The 26413-nt window shown below is 40.2% G+C and overlaps 1 protein-coding gene across 11 annotated transcripts in view; it reads left to right on the forward strand.

Annotated features, from left to right (window-relative positions):
* Nucleotides 1-26413, forward strand: part of AMPH (amphiphysin) — a 206216-nt gene that overhangs the window by 124892 nt on the left and 54911 nt on the right. For 5 of the 11 annotated variants that reach the window (XM_081537434.1, XM_081537435.1, XM_081537431.1 and 2 more), the window contains 7 exons: nt 716-811; nt 8763-8870; nt 10657-10742; nt 14414-14489; nt 15127-15209; nt 17894-18032; nt 19544-19672. In XM_081537434.1, the coding sequence (XP_081393560.1) occupies nt 716-811; nt 8763-8870; nt 10657-10742; nt 14414-14489; nt 15127-15209; nt 17894-18032; nt 19544-19672 (717 nt within the window). Of the gene's footprint in view, nt 1-65; nt 121-715; nt 812-8673; nt 8871-10656; nt 10743-14413; nt 14490-15126; nt 15210-17893; nt 18033-19543; nt 19673-26413 lie in introns of those variants that run through there. The other 6 variants (XM_081537441.1, XM_081537433.1, XM_081537442.1 and 3 more) reach the window with 2 other exon arrangements.

Consider the following 26413-nt stretch of genomic DNA (forward strand, 5'->3'; position numbering starts at 1 on the left):
CATGGGGTCACAAAGAGTTGGATGTATCTGAGCAACTATGACTTGACATAGTGACAGTAGTAGTCATAACAATAATATCTGATAGTCACTGTGTTTACCATAACTGATACTCCATGCATGGTAGGGCCCTTTCCAGTATAACTGTTTTCTGCTGTCCTTGTGGAAGCTTCAGCAATGGTTTATTGTTTGTATGGAGTGGCTTCTAATTTCATGGACTGCTTCAGAAGCAAGCTCTTTCACTGGATTTCTTCAAACTCTTAGCCCCCAAATCCATTTATAAGGATCTAGGGGCCTTCTGATGGAGCAGGAAATGGCAACCCACTCCAGTATTCTTCCCTGGAAAATCCCTTGGACAGAAAGGCCTGGCAGGCTACAGTCAATGGGGTTGCCAAGAGTCGGACACAACTTAGCAACTAAACCACAAGCACCAGGGGCCTTTTGAAGCTTCTGTTGAATACATTCTTTATTAATTCAGAAGCAGAAACACATTTTTAAATGAGCTGAGCCCTTAGGTAGCCTATATATACAGTATTGTAAATTTAGAAATGGTAGCCAAATAAAGGTATTTTTAAATAATCCACATTCCTTCTACTATTTACTATCCAAGGGAATAGTACTTATCTGATTTTATAGTTTCAGGCTTTTTAGAAGTTGGTGAAAGGTATCCAATTAAAATAATTCTGCATTCGTCTCTTTATTTCCTTTTTTCTTTCAGAAATGTGATGTGCTGTGGGAAGACTTCCATCAGAAATTAGTGGATGGGTCCTTGCTGACACTGGACACCTATCTGGGCCAATTTCCCGACATAAAGGTATTTTATTCTGTGTCTATAAAGGGAAGAATTTAATGGTTGCATGTACTTACTAAAAATTGGCAAGAGATAAGTGGAGTTAAAAGTCCTCAAGCTGACATCAAAGACAGAAACCTTTTGCTTATTTAAGTGTGGGATTTTTATTCTGTTCTTATCAGTATAAAATGAAATATAGTTACAGAAATAACATTTTCCCCTTTAATGAACTGCTTCATCTTTTATTTCTCTATAGAATTCTTTTTAATCCTATCTCTCTCTATATATATGTAAGTATATATATCTGGTCATAAATCAGAGCTACTAAAAAATTCCAGTCTATGTTCAAACCTTTTTATTATATGGGACTTGACAAGAATTTCCATTAGGATAAACAAGGTCATGAGGAAAGGAGAAACTTCATGGCAAATGTGAAAGTAAAATCTGATCTTTGTTCTGTATTTTGTGTATGTTCATAGCACACCTGCACATTCTTAAGATGTAAGCATTTCAAATACATTTGCATCTGGATCTAAAAATATCCTAAAAAATTTGTCTTATTTAACAGTTGGATTCATTGAAAGGGAAATACACAAATGAAGGATTGAATATCACAGATTCAGAATTGACTCTCAAGGTAAAGATGGTTTTTAAACCATCAGGCTTGTAGATAGCAAATGGTAGCTTTAATAGATCTACCCTCCAGTTATTTTCCCAGCTGAAAGAGGACTTAAGGTAAGACAGCCACATGCTGCCTTTCCTGTAGATTGAGGAGCTGTAAACCACCATCCATGGGCATTTACAGTATCTTACTAGATGACCTTTGTTCTAAAGTTCCATTTTTGCCTGGTTTTTTTTTTTTTTTTTTTTTTTTTTTAGCAGCTTACAACAATACCCATTTATTAGCTCACAGTCTGTAAAACAGGATTCCAGGCATGGTTGCCTAACCTTCTTTATAGACGTTGCCAACCACCAGGAAAATACCTGAGAACTGTGAACTGGCTTTGGCCATCAAACATAGTGAAACTTCTTGGCCAAAATCAATGATGTTCGTTTCCTTGGCCCTCCACAGAATGCCTAATGCTAGTTGGCTAATACTTAAGTGTGTTTTGGGGAAGCCAGAGGCACCAGACAAGAAACTAAGTGAATCAGACTAGATACATTAGCCTTGTTGGCAAAATATCCTGGAGAACAAATCTAGATATCAATTCTCAGTGATGTTATTGTCATAGGCAGCAGAACAGTTTATTGAGTCATTATATAACTACATCCTAATGAAAAGGTTTTAAGTCAGTTTTTAAAATTTTCTGAGAATTAAAAAGTTTTTTAATAAATTTTAAAATTATGTACACAGAGAGTGCATTTTGAGACATCTTCAGATACTTTGATAGGCATTGACATTTCGTATTGGAATTTGCAGCGTTTATGGAGCAAAGATTCTCAGAATTATTATCACACTTTAGAATACTGTTTATTGGATGGTAATTAATCTTCATGAAAATCAAATCCCAATAAATCAGAAGGAAGTAAAAGAAAAGTTTGTCTTCCTGTTGGAAAATTTCAAAGAACTTCGCAACTTGTCTAAATTATTCAGATAATATTTGATAGTATGACTTTGATAAGCAAATGAAAATTGTGATTGCCTACAGAAGAACACATTTGAAAAGTTTTTGGGTTTCTTTCAGGATCAAAACTTAGTGCCATCAAAAGAAGTGTGAAGCATTTATTTCTTATTTGTTAGTTGCTAAGGTACTGCCCAGCAAGTTATTTGGAAATTAGCCATTCTCTTTAGGAGTATAAAATTCCAGAAGACAAATAGACACAGAAGTACTTATGTTGAAACATAGATTAAAATAAACTCCTGATGGATTATTTTGGTTTATGTTTTCAGTTTGTTGAAACACTCAGTGGGATTTTTACTTTTCCTGGGGTCCGTGTGGTGGAGGAGCAAGCATAAAGATGATCCTCCACTTACTGAAACATCTTTACATGAGAGATGTGGAATCATTTTTCCAGCTGCATGCCCTAAAGACAAATGAAATATATTTCATGGTTTTATCTGCATCATGAAAAGAACCTACATAATCTCTCTCTCTGTTTCTGTGAAGTCATGTTTAGACTATTAGAACATACACATAGGGTTTCAACCAAGGTAGAGAATTGCAAAAGCATTTCATGTGATGAACAATGGAGGAAACAACAGTGTTTATCTTGGAAAAGAGAATTTGGAGTTGGAGAGTAGGTGGGATAGCTGTTTCTAGTGATTGAAAGACTTTTATGAAAATACACAGAAGTATGCATTTACTCAGTGGCTGGAAGTTAGAAGTGGATATAGACTCCATCATTTCATAAAGTGAGTGTTGAGTTTTTATGTAATGAATGGGTTATTGATGAAAAGGGGCTTATGATTAAAAATACAGTGGAGAATTTTCAAAGCTTGGAACACAGTTAACCTCCTTGACTCTTGTTAATATCAACAGGCTATGTGTAACCTCAGGCAGATTTCCAAATATTTACTGCAACCTGTCAGCAAGAGCTATGAAGTACCAGTTATGAGGGGATGATGTTTGACTTTTTCAACTGTGATTGGCAGGGCACCTGGTGGTACAGTTTTTTATACAGCACTGACATCTAACATCAATGTTGTAATAAGAGCCAGCTTGTCACTAACCCAGGCAGGCTTACAGCTGTGAGCTGTTACTGTAAAATGCAGTTTAGAGTTTATCTTGGCAGCCATGCCTGAGCCACTAAGCATATATCTAGAGCAGTGGGCCAAAATGAATTCCAAATTGGGATTATTGTTGAAATTTTAAAAATTTCAGTAAATTATTTTCTTTGCTGCATAAGGTCAATGCATAGTGGGAAATCTTAAGTACTTTTAAATAAACCACTTAGTTAAACTATTTATTGGGACTTCTCTGGTAGTTCAGTGGTTAAGACTTCACTTTCCAGTGCAGGGATACAGGTTCAGTCCCTGGTCAGGGTGCTACGATCCCCACATGCCTTGTCACCAAAAAAAACAAAACAAAAAATAGAAGCAATATTGTAACATGTTCAATAAAGACTTTAAAAAAATGGTCAGCATCAAAAACAATCTTTTTAAAAAGACAAAAACCATTTACTATTAAGCTAGTAAATTTATTTAATAAAACTTACTATTGGATAGTTAAATAAGAATTGTATCATTTTCTATGTAAAAGCTATGGTGTATTAACTCTACCCTTACTTAGGAGATGAGGTTTTCCAAATATCAAATAGGTAAGGAAATAAGATTGGCTCTTCAAACACAAAAATACATGCATCAAAATGAGTGATGGCCTTCAAAATAATAACTTCTACCATAGTAAGCTGTACTCTGTAATTGACTTGTCAGTTACACAAGAAAATGACTCACATTATTTACTTCACTTCTTGTTTGTGAACAAAAAATAAGATGATCCAGTGTACCTTCCCAGGCTTGGAAGTAATTGAATTTTAACTCTTTTCAAAAATCAAATTTATCTTCTAAGAATCAAGGTTTGCTTCTTGGAAGATATTAAAGGAGACTCCCTGCTCCCACACCACCCAAGTCCACAAAGCAGAGTTTTGTAAGAGTTTCCATAGAGTCAGACTAGGCCACTGCCTCGAGGATCAGTGCTTCCTGGGAGGTAACAGATATCTGCTAAAAATAATGAGCTTTGTCACCTTATCAGACACTTCTCTCTGCTCTGCCTGGACTAATTCATCACATATTTTAAGTGAATGTGGTATATCAGCCAAATTTTTCAGTAACACCAGTTGGAAGTGGTCTGTGCAGAAAGTCAAGTAAAAGGGATTGAAAGCATCTAAATGAGAGTAACTGCCTCACGCTGCCTGTCACCTCTCCTGAAGGGAGAGTGCAGGAGGAGCCCAGCAGGATGGATAGTATCTGGATGACCGAGTCTGTCACAGAAACCTGGGCACTGCTAGAAGGAGTACTAACCCAGAGTCAGGAGCAGGGAATGAGTGAGGCAAGTGAGGGCACAAGGGTTCAAAATATAAGGAGATGGGACAGCTCTGGTGGTCCAGTGGTTAAGAACCCACCTTTCAATGCCAGAGACGCAGATTCAATCCCTGGTCTGGGAACTAAGACCCCACATACCACGAGGCAACTAAGTCCTCGCTCTGCAAACTGCAGAGCCCACACACTCCCACATGCCACAGTGAAGATCCCGCATCCCGCAACTAAGACCTGATGCAGTCATAAATAAATAAATAAATATTAAGAAAAACTTATTTTAAAGTAGAAAAAAAAATCCCCAAATCTTATTTGCCTTTTTTTAAAAAATCATTTCTGATACTCATTTCTTTGACAGCTCCACTTGGTATTACAATTCTTATGTGGCAGTGAGTTCCCCCAAATGTTGTTTGTTTAAAAAAAAAAAATCTTTATTTCATCTTTACTTTTGGGAGATATTTCACTTGGAATAGAATTCTAAGATCTCTGTTGATCTTTATTTTTCAGTGCTTAAAAGATACCACTCCATTGTATTCTAGCTTGCATAGTTTCTGAAAATTAGTCTTCTGTAATTCTTACCTTTGTAGTTGCTGTTTTTCTTTATTCTTGATTTTGAGCAGTTTGGCTATGATATATCTGGCTGTGTCTTGTTTGGTATCTTTCTCTCTTGGGATTCTGTGAGTTTCTTGGAACTGAATTTTGATGTCTTCCTTATTTCATAAAATTCTCAGCCATTATTTCTTCAAATGTTTCTTCTGACTCTCGTTTTCATCTCTTTCTGAGAAGTCCAATTTACACTATGTTATACTATTTGATATTGTATTAGAGGCCTTTTGTGCTTGATTCTGTTTTTTTTTTAAATTTTTTTCTCCTTGTGGTTTAATGAGAATAATTTCTCTTGAGTTACCTTCAACTGTACAGTTTCTTTTCTCAACTGTTTTATGTCTAGTGAACAAATTTATCCTCTCTGATATATAAATTTTTTTTTGTCTTTAGCATTTCCATTTGATTTTCACTTAACTGTTTCCATGTATCTGCTGAAATTACCTGTTTATGTATTTTGTCTACCTTTTTCAACTAGATACTTTAACATATTAGTCATAGTTATTTTAAAATTACTGATCGATACTTCCAGCATTTGGGTCATGTTTGAATTTGTTTCTGTTGATTGCTTTGTCCTTTCTCATGGGCCTTTTTTGGTTTTTTTTTTAATGTATGTGTTTCAAAATCTTTGACGGAATGCCAGACTCCGTGTATGGAAGAGTGAAGACTGAAGTAATATTTATGCCTGGAAGTGGGCAGTCTTTGTTGTCAAGCCATTAATGTAAGAGCTAATTGCAGCTTGAGCTGGATTTGAGTTTCGTTTGTTGCTATTATTACTTTCAGTGCACCATCACTTTCAAATTCCTCTAGAACTGAGCTGCTAATGCCTTGAGCGTATAGTTTAACATCTATAATATTTTCAGACTCTTGAGTTCAAGTCCAGTTTTTGCCTCTTTGACCCACATTGGGTGGGCCCTTGCATGACAGAGAGTTTTTATTAGTGTTCCCGTTCCCCATCAGATTTCAGGAGTCCTTGTGTGCCTGTATTGCAGAGGGGCTTTCTACCCATACACTTATCCTTCCTCCAGTGGTAAGCAGCAATTTCTTGTTATTCAGTGGTGGAGTGGGGCAGGGCTGTTTATGTTATACTTTTCTGGTCTGTCTTAGGCAGAGTCAGTTTCACATTTGCGATTGGTCTAAGCAGAAGTTTGCTGCCCCTGTCCAAGTGGGATCAAACCTCTTCTTGTTATAGAAGTCAGATCTTAGATCCAAGAAGTTTTTATTTTTAAAATATTTCTTTCTTTATTTATTTGGCTGTGCAGGATCCCAGTTGTGGCATGTGGAATCTTCGATCTTTGTTGTGGCATGTGAACTCCTAGTAGTGGCACGTGGTATCCAGGTCCCTAATCAGGGATTAAATGCAAGCTGCCTGTGTTGGGAATCCCAAGTTTTAGCCACTAAACCACCATGGAAGTCCCCAAAGAATGTTTTATGTTCCTTACCTATGGGTTGAGATTTTTTTTTCTCCCACACTTCTGTGTATTGCAATTATTTTTGAATATATCCTATGGACCTGGGGGACTCCTGTCCCTTCCCAGGGTCAGTTTGATTTTGCTTCTCCTTCTTCCTCAGAATGGAGGATCTCTGCCTGATGTCTCTGGACATGAAGATCTGTTGTTTCCTCCTCAAGTGGCATAAAGCTTTTGCTTTGTAAAGAGAAAAATGACCTAGGAAATAGGTAGGGCTTTGTCTCTACCCCTTGGCAGTCAGAGATCACCTCATTCTCACCTGCACTGCAAGGGGATGTCTTGTTCCCCAAACTCTGATAGAATCCAGTGGAAGCCCTAGGAAAGAGCTTGCTCGTAAGTGCAAGTTACCCTCATGTCTTTTTATTTTTTAATTTTTATTTTTTGGCTGTACTGGGTCTTAGTTGCAGTACACAGAATCTTTAGTTGCAGCATATGAACTCTTAACTGCAGCCTGTGAAATTCTTAATTGCAGAATTAATTGCAGGGTCTAGTTCCCTGACCAAGGACTGAACCTGGGCCCCCTGCATTAGGAGCATGGAGTCTTAGCCACTGGGAAGTCCCTCCCCTGTGTCTTGGACACCCAGCTATTATTCCAAACTGACACCTTGGCCCCCAGTGGATCTTTAACAATTTGTTAAAATTTTAGCTGATCTCTTATCCACTTCCTAAAGGAAATCAGTCCTGAATATTCATTGGAAGGACTGATGCTGAAGCTGAAACTCCAATACTTTGGCCACCTGATGTGAAGAACTGAATCATTTGAAAAGACCCTGATGCTGGCAAAGATTGCAGGCAGGAGGAGAAGGGGATGACAGGATGAGTTGGTTGGATGGCATCACTGACTCAATGGACATTAGTTTGAGTCAACTCCAGGATGGATAGGGAGGCCTGGCATGCTGCAGTCCATGGGGTTGCAAAGTTGGACATGACTGAGTGACTGAACTGAACTTGTCCACTTGTATTGGGTTGGCAACAGCTTTTACCTGCCAAAGGTGAAATGGTTTTTGTGTCTCATCTCTCCCTACAGGGACTCGTCCCTCTTTGGGATTCAGATGGCTTTATTGGCTTGTGAGTTTATGTCTCTGATACTGTCAAGATAATTTATGTTTTTATAGACTATCCAGATATTTTTTTCTTGTTAGTGTGGGAGTAACATTCTTTGCAGCTCTCTATAGCCTGACTAGAAGTGAAAGTCTCTAGAAATCAATATATTCTTAAAGCTCCTCAGATATTTCTAACAAACAAAAGGGTTGTCGAACACTTCTAGGAAAAAAAGGATTTCTTAGGATTTATAGAACTGCTGTTAGTATGAGTGCTATTAGAATTATAAAAGCAAATCCTAATACAGTCTTTGTCTTTAAAATGGAACATTTAAAGGTTTAGAATGAAGACTAATAGAGAGTATAGGTTTATGTGCTTTCCTCCACCAATTCTGGAATTTCTCTGGCCTTTGACTGCAAATTCTGCCTTCAGCTCTTAATGATTGTCCTAGTTATTATCAGAAGGGAGGTATTTACCTAATAGTAGTCACACAAATCCCTAGTGGTAAGAAATCTACCTGCCAGTGCAGAAGATGCAAGAGACTCAGTTTCTGTCCCTGGTTGAGGAAGATCCCCTGGAGTAGGAAATGGCAACCCACTCCAGTATTCTTGCCTGGAAAATTCCATAGACAGAGGAGCCTGGCAGACTACAGTCCATGACTTCACAAAGAAACGGACACAACTGAATTCATACACACACACACACACACACACACATTCACACAAAGGATGGAAGACAGTAGTTTGATATCTAGCGATCATTTGTCTACTGAAATTCTGGTTCACTTCGATCTACAGCTGCTCTGGACAAGGAAGGTGTTTTGGCAGTCAAGAAGAGACTCTGTGACCGTGTCTGTCTCTTAGTGCCTATGTTTCCCTGTTGGCAGAATCGTATTGCCAAGCGCAGCCGGAAGCTGGTGGACTACGACAGTGCCCGCCATCATCTGGAAGCTTTGCAGAGTTCCAAGAGGAAGGATGAGAGTCGCATCTCTAAGGTAGGGACCAATTCCACTGTTGTTGCCACTCTCTGTATTCTGGGACCTGTAGCAACTTTGATTTTGAAAGGAAATCTCTCTTTTCTCATGGAGATTGGAGTCAGGATGGAATTTAAAAACTCAAATATGATTATTGTGGGCTGCTGTCTATAATTTTGTAAGTTACACTAAGGGTTTTCAGGTCCCTGGTAGAATTCACTTGGGTGGCACTGACTCACACATTTTCATCATAATAAATGTTTACCCCTAACAGTACTGCCTGATCATATAAAGTAAAGTGTTCTTACACTCTTTATGTCACCGTGGTCCATGTGTGTGCATGTTAAGTCACTCAGTCGTGTTCAACTTTTTGAAACACTTTTTGAGACATTGTAGCCCACCAGGCTTCTCTGTCCATGGGATTCTCCAGGCAAGAATGCTGAAGTGGGTTACCACGTCTTCCTCCAGGGGATCTTCCCGACCCAGGGATCAAACCCACATCTCTATGTCTCTTGCATTGGCAGGTGGGTTCTTGACCACTAGCGTCACCTGGGAAACCTGCTGTGGTCCATACTTGATGCCAAAATGAAGATTCAACTAGAAATCAAGTGTGAAATTCTCAGACGTAACTTGTGCTTGAGGGTACAGATGTGTGCTGCAATCACATGAAATTCATTGTCTTTTAAAGAACCCATTTCCAGAGCTTTCTCCATTTATGTCAGTCACTGACAGCTCATTGGAGACACCTACTGACTTCTCTCTTGGCTTCCAGTCTTGTCTCCCCACCATCTTCCCACACACAGCTTCCTGGATCACCTTTCTACTGCATGCACCCAGATAGAATTTCTCCAATGCTTAAGTCTTTTAATGGCTCCCATTGCCTGTCAAAAAGTTCTAAATTCCTTAGCATGGCCTATGCAACCTTCACAGCTGGTTTCTGACTCACCTCTCCATCTTGTCAGCTTTCAAGTCTTCTTTCCCCTGTTTTCCTTCCTCCACACAAACATCCTAATCTGGAGCTTTCAAGTCTTCTTTCCCCTGTTTTCCTTCCTCCACACAAACATCCTAATCTGGAGTGGCTCCTTGGCAGTCACTATAAGAGCTGAGTTTCACATCAGGCCCCTGAGAAGCAAGGCACTGTGTTTAACACTTTATTTATATCTGCTTTCCTTAATACTCACAACACCTGTGAGGTGGACATTGCTGTGTTCATTTATGGATCTTAGGTGCAGAAAGGTGGTAAAGAAAGTCCGCATGGTTAGTGAGTGAGAATCCCAACCCAGGCAACTCCACCTTTATGTGTTGTCCACCATTCCCCACCACTTCATTAGCGACCAGTTGCTCGCTCTTCAGGATTCAATATCAAGTTAAAATATCACCTTTTCCGTGGAACCTTCTCTAATTCTTGCACTATCTTTCTTAATGGCATGCTCCATAATAGCTTATAAGCCCTCTCTTGTAGTGTAGTTACTTAGACTTCCCACTAGACAGGGAATTTCTTGGGAAGCATCCTGGCCCAGTATCCCAAGCAGAACATGTAACAGTGTATGTGACAGGCAGTTAGCGCAATTTTGTAGAATGAATGAATCTGCCAGAGACTGCAAGAGCAACCATTGTAATCAATCACATTTTCCTTTTTCAATAAGATTTAACATTTCACTTTTATTGAAAATGATCATGTGGATTTTAACCAGATTTCTCTCCTTTCCAAAATATTCCAGGATGCCATAAAGCTATTTCTATTTTATATTAAATGTTGTTGTGTATGTGATGTTTTCAGTGTAAACATGTTATGTGTCATTTCTAGGCAGAAGAGGAATTTCAGAAAGCACAGAAAGTGTTTGAAGAGTTTAACATTGACTTACAAGAAGAGTTACCATCATTGTGGTCAAGGTAAAGATGGTTCTGTATACGTTATAAGTTCAGGAATAGTGAATATTACTTGTCTTATTTCCTGTGATGCTTTAGCACTCACTGTCCAGTAGAAGTGTTTGATAATCTGTAATTTACGATATGGTAGTTTCTTACCACATGTGGTTGACCTTGAGCACTTGGAATATGTCTAGTATGACCTGGGAACTGAAGTTTAAATTTATGTAATTTTGTTTTAATTCATTTAAATTTAAATAACCCAATTTGGTTAGCTACCACATTGAACAGCACTGTTTTAGACTTTTATTTCTCAAGTAGAGATACAAATCTCAATTAGAGGCATTAGGAGAACTATCCTTAACCTTGAAATTTAAAGGATAAGCTTTTAACCCTTGGAAGAACTTTCTTTATTTCAATGGGTCATCTAGTCTCTGTCTTTTATGTGAAACCTCTACTGTCAGCTCTCACCTGTTAATCTGAGCTTCATTCTTATTTTATACATGAAATATTCTTCTTTTTTATGGGTACTCTGCATTTCTCATTCCATTAACTTCAGTTTTCCCATTTAGTGGTAGAACCAAGAAGTTGTTGGGTGAAGTGGGGCCTTGTGTCTCGGTTTTCATCAGCACACCCATGCTACCACCCTGAACAAACAGGATTGTGCTTGTCATGCAACACTGCTTTAAGTAAAATTCTAAATCTTGTTTAGGATGTGGAGGACAGGAAACCCTCCTACACAATTGGTGAGATTGTAAATTGATGCAGCCACTATGGAAAACAGTATGGAGGTCCTTCAAAAAATTAAAAATAGATTTACTATATGATCCAGCAGTCCCACTCCTGGGACTATACCTGGACAGAACTGTAATTCAAAAAATACATGCACTTCTATGTTCATAGTTGCACTATTCACAATAGCTAAGACATGGAAACAGCCTGAATGTCCATCAGCAGAGGAATGGGTAAAGATATGTTATATGTATACAATGGAATACTACTCAGCCATAAAAGAACAAAATAATGCAAAATTGCAGCCACATAGGTGCACCTAGAGATTATCATACTAAGTGAAGTAAGTGAGAAAGACAAATACCATATGATATCACTTAAATGTAGAATCTAAAATATGGCACAAGTGAACATATGTGTAAACCAGACACAGACTCATAGACAGAGCGTGCTTCTTCCGTTGAAGGGGGCTCAGGGGGAAGCGGTGACCTGCTCACTGGGGGCTTCCCTCAGGGCAGAGGGGAGAGTGTCCTGGCCTGCGTTCTGGGACTGCAGTAGGCTCAGCTGTGAAGCCTTTCCATGGTTTCCAAGAACAAAGAAACCTCTTAATGAAGAAATTAAGTTGGTCTTAACAGCTAACCAGAAGGGCCCTGAGGATGCCTCAGAAAAGTACTTTGGGGAAATGGTAATGTCTCAGAGTCCCTTGTTGATGAAGAGCTTGTGAAATGAATTCTCCTGGGTAATATCTTATAGCTGATATTATCAGAGTATCTGACAGCAGATAATATCAAAATTCAGAGCCTGGTACTCTTTGTGGGTGTATATTTTACCACTGATGACACCAGTTTTTTGTAAGTCAAGGTTATAGTCAGAATGTGTTCTTCCAGTAGAATGAGTGCCAAATTTGTTCATTCACTAGTTTGTTAATCTACTTATCCGTTCGCTCATTCATTCATGGAATGTTTACTGCATCGCCTGTTCTGTGCCAACTGCTATTTGGTGCTGAGTCTGTTCTTGTGAACTAGCCAAAGGCAGTTCCTGCTTTGATAGAATCTCTGATTTCATAAATAGCAGAGAATCACTATATGATAAGTGGCATCAAAACTACTGAACATTTTTTTCAAAATTAAATACATCCATGTTGATTTGATTTCTGAGTTCTCAAAGGAAACAAATCTTAGAAAATCGTAGATGTTTGTCTAGTCATTCTAAATAAGGTGTTTCTTACTAGTACTGTGCCAATTATTTTTCTAAATAAACAAGCTGTGTATCAGGAAGCAATTTAAAGACAGAAGAATGGGGATTCTTGTTTTTACTAAATGTATTCAAGGTTCAGTGCTTTTAATAGAAAGTTCCTTATGAATAATAAGAATAAAACAAGCTCCAAGAAATAAACAAGCAAATTCAAATGGGCAATAGATAAAGGAACAAAAAAGGATTAACTCAGCTTTCATTAATGGAAGATAATTTAAAAGCAGGTGAGATGCTAACTCTTTCCCAGCATATTTACAAAAGTTTTGTGTCAAGGGCCTAGAAGGTCCCTGCATAGGGAAGCAGGTCAGCAGTGCCCATCAAAGCTGCTCTTCTCTGTGCCTTTCACCCGGCATTTACAGTCAAGAAGCTTATTCTGAGGAAATAGTAAGCTGGACACAGAGTTCATTTCATAGATCTTCATTAGGTTTTGTTTAGTATAGTGAAAAATCGATGCAAATACAACAATAACCACCAGTCAGCTTCAGCTGGGCTTCCATCATGGCTCAGCAGATAAAGAATCCGCTTGGAATACGGGAGACACAGGAGATGCGGGATCAGTCCCTGAGTCAGGAAGATCCCCTGGAAGAGGAAATGGCAACCCGCTCCAGTATTCTCCCTAAAAAATCCCATGGATAGAGGATCCTGGTGGGCTATAGTCCACAGGGTTGCAAAGAGTCAGACATGACTGAATGACTAATCACAACTTCAGCTATGTCCGCCTCCCCCATCTGCACCCAGCTTCTATTTAAATCTGATCCTTCTTCATGGCAGCCTGTTTGTCCTCTCAAACAGATGTTTGCAGCTGGCACAAGGCCCATCCTACTTTCTTCTCTTAGTTCCTTCAGCTGTTTCTGTCCAAAGCTGCTAAATTTTGGTATTTAATCTTGTGTGGCCTTTTGTTTTAATGTGAACATTCACATGCTGTTTTGAAATCTGCTTCTTTCTCTCAGCAGTATGAATGAAGCATATGTTCATAATAAACTTTTCTATCTCAAAATCTTTACAAAGTACATATCTAAAACGCAAATTCTTAGGGCAGTGATTCTAGAAGTGTTATCTCTGAACCAGAAGCATCAGTATCACATAGAGCTTGTTAGAAATTCATCACAGATCTGAGGTTCTCTGGTGACTCAGATGGTAGAGTTTGCCTGCAATGCAGGAGACCTGGGTTTGATCTCTGGGATGGGAAGATCCCCTGGAGAAGGGAATGACAACCAACTCCAGTATTCTTGCCTGAAGAATTCCAAGGACAGAGGAGCCTGGTGGCTATAGTCCATGGGGTCACACAGAGTCGAACACAACTAACACACACACACACATCTCAGACCTATTAGATCAGAAACAAATCTCCAAGTGATCTTGATGCACATTAAAGTGTGAGAAATGTTTCTTGGGTATTAACCAAATATCAGGAAAGACTGTGTTCTACACCAAAAGATGGTATTTTTGTTCATTAATGGATCAGGAAAGGTTGGACCTACTTTGGGTTAAGTATTTTTATTTAATCTAGTGTTACTCAAAATTATGTAAAGAAAATCCTTTTTTTAATATATATATTATTATATTTTATATTATTATCATTACATTATTTATATTATATTATAATATGTATTATATTGTATATATTATATAATATATAATAGCCATTAAAAACACAATTTTGCTGATTGGTCTTTCTCTTCTTTCCTCTTTGTATTTCCACATGGTAGACGAGTTGGATTTTATGTCAATACTTTCAAAAATGTCTCCAGCCTAGAAGCCAAGTTTCATAAGGAAATTGCAGTGGTGAGTAATGATGATTATTTTTCCATATGGAATATAAAGTAGATGGACATTTATTCTGGAAGCAAATGCAATGGTACATATTAGGCAAAGAATTTACTCTCTTTCGTGTTTCTTTTAATAGCGTGTTTTGACTCTCAGTAATATTTCTACATTGTTTTGTAGTGACCACATGTTTCTATAAATCTGGTTCAATTTGTGCTTTCATGAACTCCTGCCTACTTGTTACAATCATACAGTCTTTTTTATTTTTTCAGTCAGTTTTTAAAGTTGGATTTTCAAGTCTTTAGGCTGAGGAAAAATTGGTCTCCAAATAGATGGTCAGCATTTGTGTCACTGAGTAATATTTTCTTAGTTCGACAGGGTGGTTGTATCACTTTAATAGAATCAATGTAAATAATAAGTGTGTGTTTTCTCCTCTATATTCTGGTTTATATATATGTTAATTTGTGTTTGTGGCCTTACAGTTTTGACATGAATTTTAAATTGGACCCAATTCAGACATTAAATTATCCTGAGATCATCCATGCTATCATAAGATACTTAATGTTTCAATAAGCAATTCCTTCCTGGGGGCAGTAGCCTGAATTTGCAGCAGAATGACTTAAAATTAATAGACAAGTGATATCTGTCTTTCTAGCTTTGCCACAAATTGTATGAAGTGATGACGAAACTGGGTGACCAGCATGCTGACAAGGCCTTCACCATTCAAGGAGCTCCCAGGTAGGCCAAGTTCATGTATGCATTCCTTTAAGGCAAAAATTGTTGAAATTTCTACAGCCTGTACCAGTACTTTTTACTCATCCTACAAAGATCTAAAATCAAGGAACTTTTCCATCCAGAGGGTGATACCAGCCTTAGTTCTGTGCTTTTACATTGACTTTTAGCCTTCAGGTGTATCCTCATGGACTTTTGTCACTACAGAGTGCTATCTACCTCTTTTTGCTTTCCAGCAATGATGTCAGTTTTTTGCATACAAATTCTAGTTGTGCACTTGTTACTTTAATTGGGGAGGAAGAGAATCCCCTAAACCCACAATAGTTAGTCTCGTTATTTACTGGATTGGCCAAAAAGCTCGTTCAGGTTTTTCTATTACCATATTATGGATTTTTCTATAACATCATACATTACAAACTTTTTGGCCAACCCAATATATTGGTGTTGATACCTTTAATGAATCCTTTTTGGGAGAGGCAAAAGGAAGTAAGTGAGATCTCACCATCATCTTCCCTTCTAACTTGACCTTGCAAACACTGCATTGTTTGGGTTTTGTTGAACATTGGTTTGGTTTTATTTTGAGTGTGCCTGTCAGATGTACCAAAGGCTCAGTGATCTGTAGATGAATAGTCTACAGTGCCAGGGTTTGGATTCACAGCATCTTACTCTTATGATTTGGGAATCCCTTTTATCCATCCTTCTCAGGCGTTATGTACTCAGGCTAGTGAGGCTTGGGTTGGAATTCAGAGGACTCAAATTTCAGTTTTCTGACTGTGCAGTTAATTTTCTCTGCCTTGAGGAAGTTCAATAACCTTTCTGGATAAAGGGCTCGTTTTTAAAATCAATATAAATAAAAATATGCTACTGAACTAAACAACTTGTAAGGAAATACACAGTTCTGACGTTCCGTGTTTATGATTTCAGCATCAATCAATGTATACCCGCATACCTATGCATTTATAAAAACACAGTGCTCTTACACAGGCACTGCCACCTCCATCTGTTAGTGTTTGGAACCTCCTGGAAACAGCTAACTTTCTCATTTGATGCTATTTGGTCTAGATGTATGTGTAGTCCCTACCCTGGCTGCTGTATTAAGTGAGCATTAAGTATATTGTCTTAGAACATTGCCTAAAAGAAGACAGGAAAGGGACAGAACTATTGTGTCCAAACTGAGAACGAAATGTAATAAGACTATCACAATGACATTTGGGTGATTTAGGAAGGAAGTACATGGGGAAAGGTGGCTCCTTTATACAGAGATGAAGGGACAGTGGATGCATGTATATGTACGGCTGAGCTGCATCGCAGTTCACCTGAAGCTACCACAACATTATTATCTGCTGTGAAAGTGAAAGCCACTCAGTTGTGTCCGACTCTTTGTGATCCCATGAACTATTCAGTCCATGGAATTCTCCAGGCCAGAATACTGGAGTGGGTAGCCTTTCCCTTCTCCAGGGGATCTTCCCAACCCAGGGATCGAATCTAGGTCTCCAACATTGCAGGCAGATTCTTTACCAGCTGAGCCACAAGGGAAGCCCATTATCTGCTATACCCCAATACAAAATAAAAAGTTTAAGGTTTTGCGGGGAAAAACGGTATCTGGAAATTTCGATGCTGCTGAATCAGATACAATGAAGAGAAAATGGGGCCATGACCACTTAACAAATGTTCTTCATTTTTTTCAACGTTCCTCTGCAGAACGAGGTGGTGAGTGAGTTCAGCAGGGCCTCCATTAGGCATAGATTGGTGGCCGTGCTTCCCAGGGGAGACCATGATTGGCAAGGTTCCAATCATGTGTGTGTCTGTGTCCTGTCCACGGGACCCATTCCCTCAGCCCATTGAATCTGTAGACCCTCCTGCTGTGTACATGCTCATTTATTTGGGGGACAGACTTGTTCCCTCAATCTGTAGAATTTAGAAATTCTTAGATGGTAGGATGTGTCCCCAGTGGTGGATTAACCATTGCATTTGGGCTGATCACGAGCATCTGGCCTGGGGCCAGGAGTGTGGTGGGCTCCCAGTAAACATTACAGACTCTCATCCATCACATAATTCGTTTGCACATGTCTGAATTGAGTTATTGTGCTCTAAGGTGTAGAAAGAGAGACAACGAATTAATTTCTAAATATTATCAGAAAGGATGCCTACCAAATCTTAATGAATATTGTCCTGGGGATGCCTTTTAATAGCCAGTTTATCACTTTGTGGGGCAGGGCAGGTTTTGCTATAGATTATGCCATAGCAAGTTTCTCTTATAAATCAAAAGTGAAATCAGTTCAGTTAATTCAGCTTATGTTTGGAAGATTCTTGCAGAGCTTGTTTGACTCAGTGGAAAGAATAGGAGTTCGAATTACTAAGGCCTGAATTTGGATCCACAAAATTTTTCAGTGACATTAGGGATTTTTTATCCTCTTTGTGCTCCACTTTACTTACCTGTAAAGTGGAGACAGTTACGCACTGGGTCTTGTGATCAGTGGAGGTAATGTGTGAATGGGATCTTGCAGACAGTGGATAATGAATGGCACCAGTTATTGCATCACCGTTTCTAATAACCAGGATGAACGGGAAGAGGGAGTAGATAACCAATAGTGCTTATCATGCCTGAGGATTTCTGTGAGAAGGAGGGCCCCTGAGAAATAAGGACCTCTCTGTAGAAAGCGTCTTGCTCACCCTCTGTGTTCATTCAGCGACTCGGGTCCTCTCCGTATTGCAAAGACGCCTTCGCCGCCTGAGGAGGCTTCACCCATCCCGAGCCCGACAGCAAGTCCCAATCACACGTTGGCACCTGCATCTCCCGCACCAATCCGACCTCGATCACCCTCGCAGGTAGGAAGACGTCACATGTATGAGGGGGACCGGAAGAACCCAGGCTAAGTTGACCTCATGGGGTGCGGTCATTGACAAGAGTTTTCAGTGTGAGCCTTGGCCATTGAGATCATCACTAAGGAATAAACTTCCCTTTTTTTACTCAGATTTTATGTTTCCTCACATACCCTCTGCTTCAGTGGGTTGAGACATCTCTTTCCACGATCTCAACTTCCTGAGGCTCGAATGATCTCTTCTCAGTATCCTGCACTTTTAAGGCTCTGTTGAATCCTACCTTCTCCACGTGGCCTCCCTCCCATTAGTCTTTAGGTAACACCTGGAGCAAGAACGGCCATGGTGTTTATGTCAGTTCACATTTTTTTGTATCACCCATGGTATATTGTGCACGCACTCAGCAAAAGTGATGGAACAAGTGATTGAAAGAAACAGAAAGGGCCAAGCAAAGGCAAATGTAGAGAAAAACAGCCACTCTCTTTGTCCCTTCTTTTGGAGAAAATGAAATTCCTGTGGGGAAATTTGAAGTGTCTAATCCAGCTCAAGCTTTCTTGTGTATGGTTGAAACTAAAGATCGTTATGAAAAGATGTGAATAATGGATAGAGCTCTAAAGTGCTTATTTGTTGTTTATTTGCAAAGTCATGTCTGATTCTTTTGCGACCCCATGGACTGTAGCCAGCCAGCCTCCTCTGTCTGTGGGATTTCCCAGACAAGAATACTGGAATGGGTTGCCATTCCCTTCTCCAGGGGATCTTCCTGACCCAGGGATCGAACCTGAGTCTCCTGCATTGGCAGGCAGATTCTTTACTGCTGAGCCACCTTTCCAAAATACTGGAGTGCAGAGTGAGGTATATGCTGCCCGTAGTAGTCTCACTGACTCTAGTGAAATCTTGCTAGATTTTAGTTCTAGAATTCTAATGTGCTGCTGAAGTGAGAAATCATTTGCAGTTGACTTTGGAGAAGATATGGCCTTAGTTTGGGTTTCCCAGGTGGCACTAGTAGTAAAGGAACCTGCCTGCCAATATAGGAGATGTAAGAGACATGGGTTCAATCCCTGGGTTGGGAAGATCCCCTGGAGGAGGGCATGGCAACCCACTCCAGTATTCTTTCCTGGAGAATCCCCATAGACAGAGGAGGCTGGCTGGCTACAGTCCATAGGGTCACATAGTTGAACATGATTGAAGTGACTTAACCCACACGCACGCATGGCCTTATTTTAACTTGAGAGGCACAGGTACATGGCCCCGCAGTGCTGTGATATAGCACTTGTGTTAAGATGAATGGAGTCTCATGGCCTGAATTTTCCTCATTGGACCATTACTTGTCACACCATAGCTACAAGACCCATCCAAGCAGGCATTCTTTGCCTGAATCAGGTGGGCTGATTTCTCAGTGCAGACCAAAATTTGAATCAAGGATCAATCTCATCCCCTGGCTCTGTTCCCAAGACATTTCTGCATGTCTCCCATGCCATCTTCTGCTGAATTAAACCCTGTTTGTGTGTGATGTTTCTTAGACAAGGAAAGGGCCTCCTGTCCCGCCTCTTCCTAAAGTCACCCCAACGAAGGAGCTACAGCAGGAGAACATCATCAGTTTCTTCGAGGACAACTTTGTTCCCGAAATCAGTGTGACGACACCTTCCCAGGTGAGCGCCTGGAACAGAGCTGGAATGTCCATGGATGCTCCATGGCAGAGGGACTCTCAGGGCTCAGCTCTGGAGAAGGTGGCAGATGTGAGAGCCAACAGTGAAATTTTGTTGTTATTAAGGTTTGCTTTAATTACTTGATATGTCTGCAGGATTCTCAAGTGAGAGATGTATAGTATTTGAAAAGGCTCCTTCTTTCCATTATTAAGAGCTGTTCATCATTACTATAGAAAGTTGGGAAAATACTAAAAAGTGTAAAGTGAAGAATTTTAATAAGCCTTTATATCATAGCACTCTGACATAGCCACTGGTGCATTTAGGTTTGTGTGCTGTGTGTGTTTAGTCGCTCAGTTGTGTCTGACTCTTTGCAACTCCATAGACTGTAACCTACCAGGCTCCTCTGTCCATAGGATCCTCCAGGCAAGAATACTGGAGTGGTTTGCCATGCCCTGCTCCAGGGGATCTTCCTAATCCAGGGATCGAACCCAGGTCTCCCGAATTGCAGGCGGATTCTTTACCATTTGAGCCACCAGAGGTTTCTTTTCTTTTAATTTTTTTCTAAATATATATCAAATTTTGCAGCACAAAATTCAGATTGCATTGTTGTATATTCCTGATTTTTCTGTTTAATCTTACTGAGCATTTTTTCATGTCATAATATTGTCTTTTCCAAAAAAAAATCAAAGTTTGACCAGAGTATTTTATCAGATGGATGTAACCAATGCCTGATGGTGGTCACAGGTTGCTTCCACTTTTTTGTTACTTTATCAGCTCCTTGGTGATATCAATATATATTAATATATAAGTGTTAAGTGTTAGTTGCTCAGTTGTGTCTGCCTCTGCAACCTCATGAACTATAGCCCACCAGCCTCCTCTGTCCGTAGAATTCTCCAGGCAAGAATACTGGAGTGGGTGCCATTTCTTTCTCCAGGTGATCTTCCTGACCCAGGGATCAAACCCAGGTCTCCTGCATTGCAGGCAAATTCTTTGCTCTCTGAGCCACCAGGGAAGCCCTGGTGTATATTAATACATGTTTGCACCTTTTATTAGTTTTTTCATATTGCTCCTTAGTAGAGAATAGGAAAATGAAATTCAAAGAGGTGAATATTAAGCCTTTTGACCTTTAATAGGAGTAGATGGATCCATTTACGTGACTTGGCAAAGGGAACCACCAGTGTTCCCCCTGGTTTCAAAGACACCTGGGTGTGTGTATTTTACCCTCGATGTTATACCTACACCTGTCCCAGCTTGGTTGTCCTTTGCCTCAAGGATAATCTTGACTTAGTTGCTCCTCATGTCATCAAAGCCATCTCTTTGTTAAGAGGGAATGTCCCTCGAGATCATGTCAGGACCATTTCCTCCTGGTATTATCAGGGTCAGAAATAATTTTAACATTTTGCAAGGGGTACAAACATAACATTGTAATTCCTGAGTACATAAATAACAGCTCTACATCCAACATCCCAATTACAATTGCATCCTGTCAATAATAACAGAAATCATGTACTAAAAACAGGGGGTTCAGAAAATAAAAACTTAGAAGCAGTGTAGTGGTATGCCGTAATTTCTCATCTCTCTCTAGAGGGTATTTATGGATCAGTGCAATGCCGTTTGCTATTGTTTTCCTTCTCCTGTTGTTTGTAGGAGATTTGAATTTGGGAAGCTGATTAGGGCTTGAAATGTGATTTAGTAGCTCCTTTGAGGAAAGGGAATTGCATGTTTATCAGTGCATGGACCAATAATATCTGTGGATACACAGATGCCACCAGGGATAGCAGTCTTAGAGCCAAATAATCTTACCAGCATCCACCGTGGCCCTGGCACCAAACTGGAGCAGTTTTCACATCCAAGTTGTTGTATGCTTTGTACTTCTAACAGCTCATTCTGTTTTTAGCTTCATCAGTTTTAAAGTGAGAGTGTTTTAGAGTGATAAGACCCTTACTGAAGTTGCTTTCACCTGGACCCCTCAAGAGCATCCTCTCAATTCCATCTCCAATAAAGAATATGGTCACCCAGAAGCCGTGTGTGCTTAGCTGAGGACATCTCCATGCAGCAACCAAGGCCACTGAAGTAGAGAAAATGTGACAAGTACACTAGTTCTGAAGTAAAGACGGAGTTCAAAGATGTTCTTTCTTCAACAGTGTTTTTTTATTTGCAGTTTGCTGGCACACATAAGGGTCCTTCACAGTGGGGGGAAGAAAAAGAATCAAAGCACTTTAAAAAAATACAGATGCCAGAAGAGGTGCCTAAGTCCTTCTAAAAGGGTTAACTTTGGCTGGTGTCATTGAGTGACAGAGATTGATGAGCAAAATCAAGAGTTAGGGGAGAGGGTGAGGAGGTGCTTGTCAAACCTGAAATGTCTCCAGCTGCGGCCGCTGCAGTGACACAATCAGCTGATGGCGGCCCCATCCTTGCCCCAGCTCGGCTAGCCTGTGTTCAGGCTCCAGGGCTGTTGGAATGGAAAGGAAAGGCATCTCCCCACTAGCACCTTTTCTAACTTACTGGCTGGGTCAAGTCCACCAGTGTGCCAGGGGACTGTGAAGGAAGTAACCCCCAGAGACATTATGGAAGTAACCCCCAGAGACATTATGCATTTGGGGGGATTTATCTTGATATATATTGTTTTCTTTTAATCTGGGGAGGAGGCAGAAAAGGGTTTCTATCTTTTTTTCTGGGTCTAAGTGGCAACATGGCTGTAGCAGGTGAACCCCAGTGTATTTGATGGGGTCAAATGATGGAAAGGAGTCGAAGCATTTCCATCGACTCGGTGGCTGTGAGTCTCACGTTACCATGTTAAGAGCAAGAGTAAAGCAAGGATTTATATTTCAGTCTGCTTGCTCCCTTATTGAAGGGTATAATCTAGCTTTATTTAATTTTATCTATTTTTTCTTTATAGAAGTATATTTGATTTACCGTGTTGTATTAGTTTCTGATGTACAGCAAAGTGATTCGTGTGTGTGTGTGTGTGTGTTAGTCGCTTAGTTGTGTCCAACTGTTTGTGACCCCAAGGACCTTAGCCCGCCAGGTTCCTCCATCCATGGGATTTCCCAGGCAAGACTACTGGAGTGGGTTACCATTTCCTTTATATAATATATATGTTTTATTTTAATATTTTTAAATGCTTAATGAGTCATTTTACATTTAACAAATAGGTTTGCATCCTCAGTTTGCTATTTTTATCATTTGCTTAATGGGGAAGAAAAGCATTTGTATGAATCCCACCCAGAAGCTCAAGATGTGATGAATGAAACATCCCTTGTCTCTAATGGATGTATTTCGTACACCCTGCTTCATCACAGCTATAATTCTCTCTTGAGTGTGTCCTGGAGTTGGAAGCAGAAATCCTTCAGGTCTACAGCGCCCTCTAATGGCCTAAACCTTAACTGTAGCATGTGGATTCTGGAAATATGTCTATTTCCCAGAATCTTCTCTGGAAATAGTCTTATCTACATACAGGGACTTGCCTGCTTGTCTAGACCACACGGCTGATTTTGTTTTTTTGGTCCTGTGTTTACAGAAATGGATCTGCCACAGGACATATCCATCCCTCCCTATTTTTAACTCCCAGTGACTTAAATTAAAAAAGAGATCTTTTGTGTGTGTATGTGCGTGTATGCGCACGCCTGCATTATTCTTTGAAAACAGCATTTTCCATCTAGTCCTCTGTGATGCCCTTGGTCATAGGAGGCTGGGAGGGCTGCATCCCCTTTTGCTTTTACACAATGAAAAAGCAAAAAAGTCCAGGCTCTGAGAGCTTCTGCAACAAAATCCCTGTTTACTTTCTTTACATCAGAGTTTCTCAAGTAATCTCTCATTCTCCCCCCACCAGATACTCCAAGGAAGTGGATTTTTGGTAAACATTTTTAAAAGGAAGATTGAAAAGGTATTATGTCCCTGGGAACCAAATTGTGGCAAACAATAAGATTTTAACAGGAGATCAAGACCAAAATAACACAATCATGTATATACATATATATGTATGTGTGAACATATATGTGTATATAAGCACACACACACACACACACGTATGCATATATATGTGCTTCCCTGGTGGCTCAGTCATTAAAGAATCCGCCTGCAGTGCAGGAGACCTGGGTTCTATCCCTGGGTTGGGAAGACCCCCTGGAGAAGGACATAGCAACCCCCTCCAGTATTCTTGCTGGAGAATCCCCACGGACAGAGGAGCCTGGCAGGCTACAGTTCGTGGGGTCACAAAGAGTCGGACATGACTGAGCAACTAAGCACAGCACAGCATATATATATGTATATACATGATTGTGTATTTTGGTCTTGATCTCCTGTTAAAATCTTACTGCTTTTTATACAGGTGGTCAGGGTCTCTCCATATAAACCATCTGAGTCACATGACATGAGCATACCAGCAGCATCCTAGTGGCCAGTCTCATGGGATCCCCTGAGTGAAATGACATGCTGGCCAGCAGGAACAGTCTGCTCACCAGCCACCTTCTTTGAAGCAGGACTGGCCACCAAGTTTCAAGACAACCTGGTGGTTTATGAGTCCCAGATTCCTGGGGCATTTGGTGGACCCTCCCTGTGGAGTTAGGGTGGGACAGTGCTCCAAAGAGGAAAGATGGGGGCTATGCCCAGGCAGATCCTAGTCCAGGGGTGTTCTGCTCGGATGGCACTGCTGGCCCCCACCACCGGTGTGTGCACGTATATTCAGTCACTTCAGTTGTGTCCATCTCTTTGTGACCCTATGGACTGTAGCCCAGCAGGCTCCTCTGTCCATGGGATTCCGCAGGCAAGAATACTGGAATGGGTTACCATGCCCTCCTCCAGGAGATCTTCCCGACCCAAGGATAGAACCCGAGTCTCCTGCATCTCCTGCACTGCAGGTATATTCTTTACCACTGAGCCGCAGGGGAAGCCCCACCTCCCACATACACAACCAGAGTATGACCTAAGAAATTTCAAGGAAGGTGCTCAGAAGTGCAGGGACCCCTTGAGAGGCAGAGCTAGGGGAGCAGGGTTCCTTCTTGGCTTATTTTCCTGTTAATTGGCAGTGAGGAAGAAAAGATGGCTTGTTTGAGGATTTTTTTCATAGCAGATACCCCAACTGTTTGGCCTCAGCGTATTTTCTCTCTTTGATATAGCTTTCCCATTTACAAATCCAGAAGGATTATCTTTTGAACATTCCAACTTATTCCTCCAAGCCCTCCTGTCACCCTGCTGTGCTAAAAAGCAAGACATCAGTACGGCCTTTAAATTGTGTGACTGTTGGAATCAAGTCAGCACTATTTGTTTACTTTGCTACCCTTAGGTCTCTGTTCTCCAACCTGAGGCTGCATCTTACGTTTTAAGTTCATGAAATCTTCCTATTTTGCCTAGTAAATCAAATTGAAATAAATTTTTCAGCTTGCAAAATAGGTTCACAAGATGGCCCTTTTTCATCTCCCCTGTTCTGATGGGGCCAGCCTGAAATTATTTACATGTGCACCACTCACTTCCTGGGTATCTGTAACCTGCTTTTAAATACTACGCTGGCTATTCTGTTCAATATAGCAAATTTCTGGACCAGCTTCTTCTTCTTTCAGTTGATATTTATTTCAAAGTAAATATGTTAACATTCTTTGAGGACAAGGAATTAATAAGATGAAAATTGGAGGAAAAAATTAGTGCCTTTCAACGCCAGAGTCAGTCAGTATGGGTTGAAATTTATTTCTTTACATATGGCGGTAGAGTAGTTGAAAAATCTAGCTTTATTCTACTTAATTGCCTTTGTACCTTTGTGGAAAATGAGTTGTCCATCTGTGTATGGTTCTGTTTCTGGACTCCGTGGTTTTCCTTTGATCCTTTTACCTACCTTTGTGCCAGGATCACACTATCTTGATGACTGCCTCTTTATGCTGTCTTGAAACCAGAGAGGGTTAGTCCTTCAACTTTGTTACTCTTTTTCAGAATTGTTGTGGCTATTCTAGGTTCTTTGAGTTTCCATATGAATTTTAGAGTCACTTTGTAAGTTTCTACAAACTTCCAGGACATTAGATTTGATTTCTAGGGCTGTTGTAATAAAGCACCACAAATTGGGTAGCTTAAAACCACCCAATTCTCTTGCAGTTCTGAGGCTAGAAGTCTAATATCGAAGTGTCAGAAGAGCCATATTCCCTCTGAAGGCTCTAGGGGAGGGTCCTTAAATGCCTCTCTAATTTCTGGTGGTTGCTGGAAATCCTTGGTGTTCTTTGGTGTGTAGACCCATCATCCCACTCTCTGTCTGTCATCACACCGCATTTTCCCTGTGTGTCTGTGTGCTCATGTCTTCACACGGCATTGTCCTTGTGTCTGTGTATCCAAAATTTCCTCCTCTTATAAGGACGCTAGTCATTGAATTAAGGCCCATCCTCATCCAGTGTGACCTTGTATTAATTTCCTCACATCTGCAAAGACCCTATTGCCAAATAAGGTCGCATTCAGAGGTTTCTGATGGATGTGAATTTTACAGGGGACTAAGAAGGCACAGTATTCAACCCAGTACAAATGGTTGGCTATTGCATTGATTCTGTAGATCAATTTGGGGAGCACTGATGTCTTAATATTCATTGGAAGGACTGATGCTGAATCTCCAATACATTGGCCACCTGATGTGAAGAGCCAACTCATTAGAAAAGACCCTGATGCTGGGAAAGATTGAGGGCAGGAGGAGAAGAGGGTGACAGAGGATGAGATGGTTAGATAGCATCACAAACTCAATGGACATGAATTTGAGCAAGCTCTGGGAGATCG

Source organism: Giraffa tippelskirchi, chromosome 10 (genome assembly GCF_054371585.1).
Source record: "Giraffa tippelskirchi isolate mGirTip1 chromosome 10, T2T-mGirTip1v1.2.pri, whole genome shotgun sequence".
NCBI lineage: Eukaryota > Metazoa > Chordata > Mammalia > Artiodactyla > Giraffidae > Giraffa > Giraffa tippelskirchi.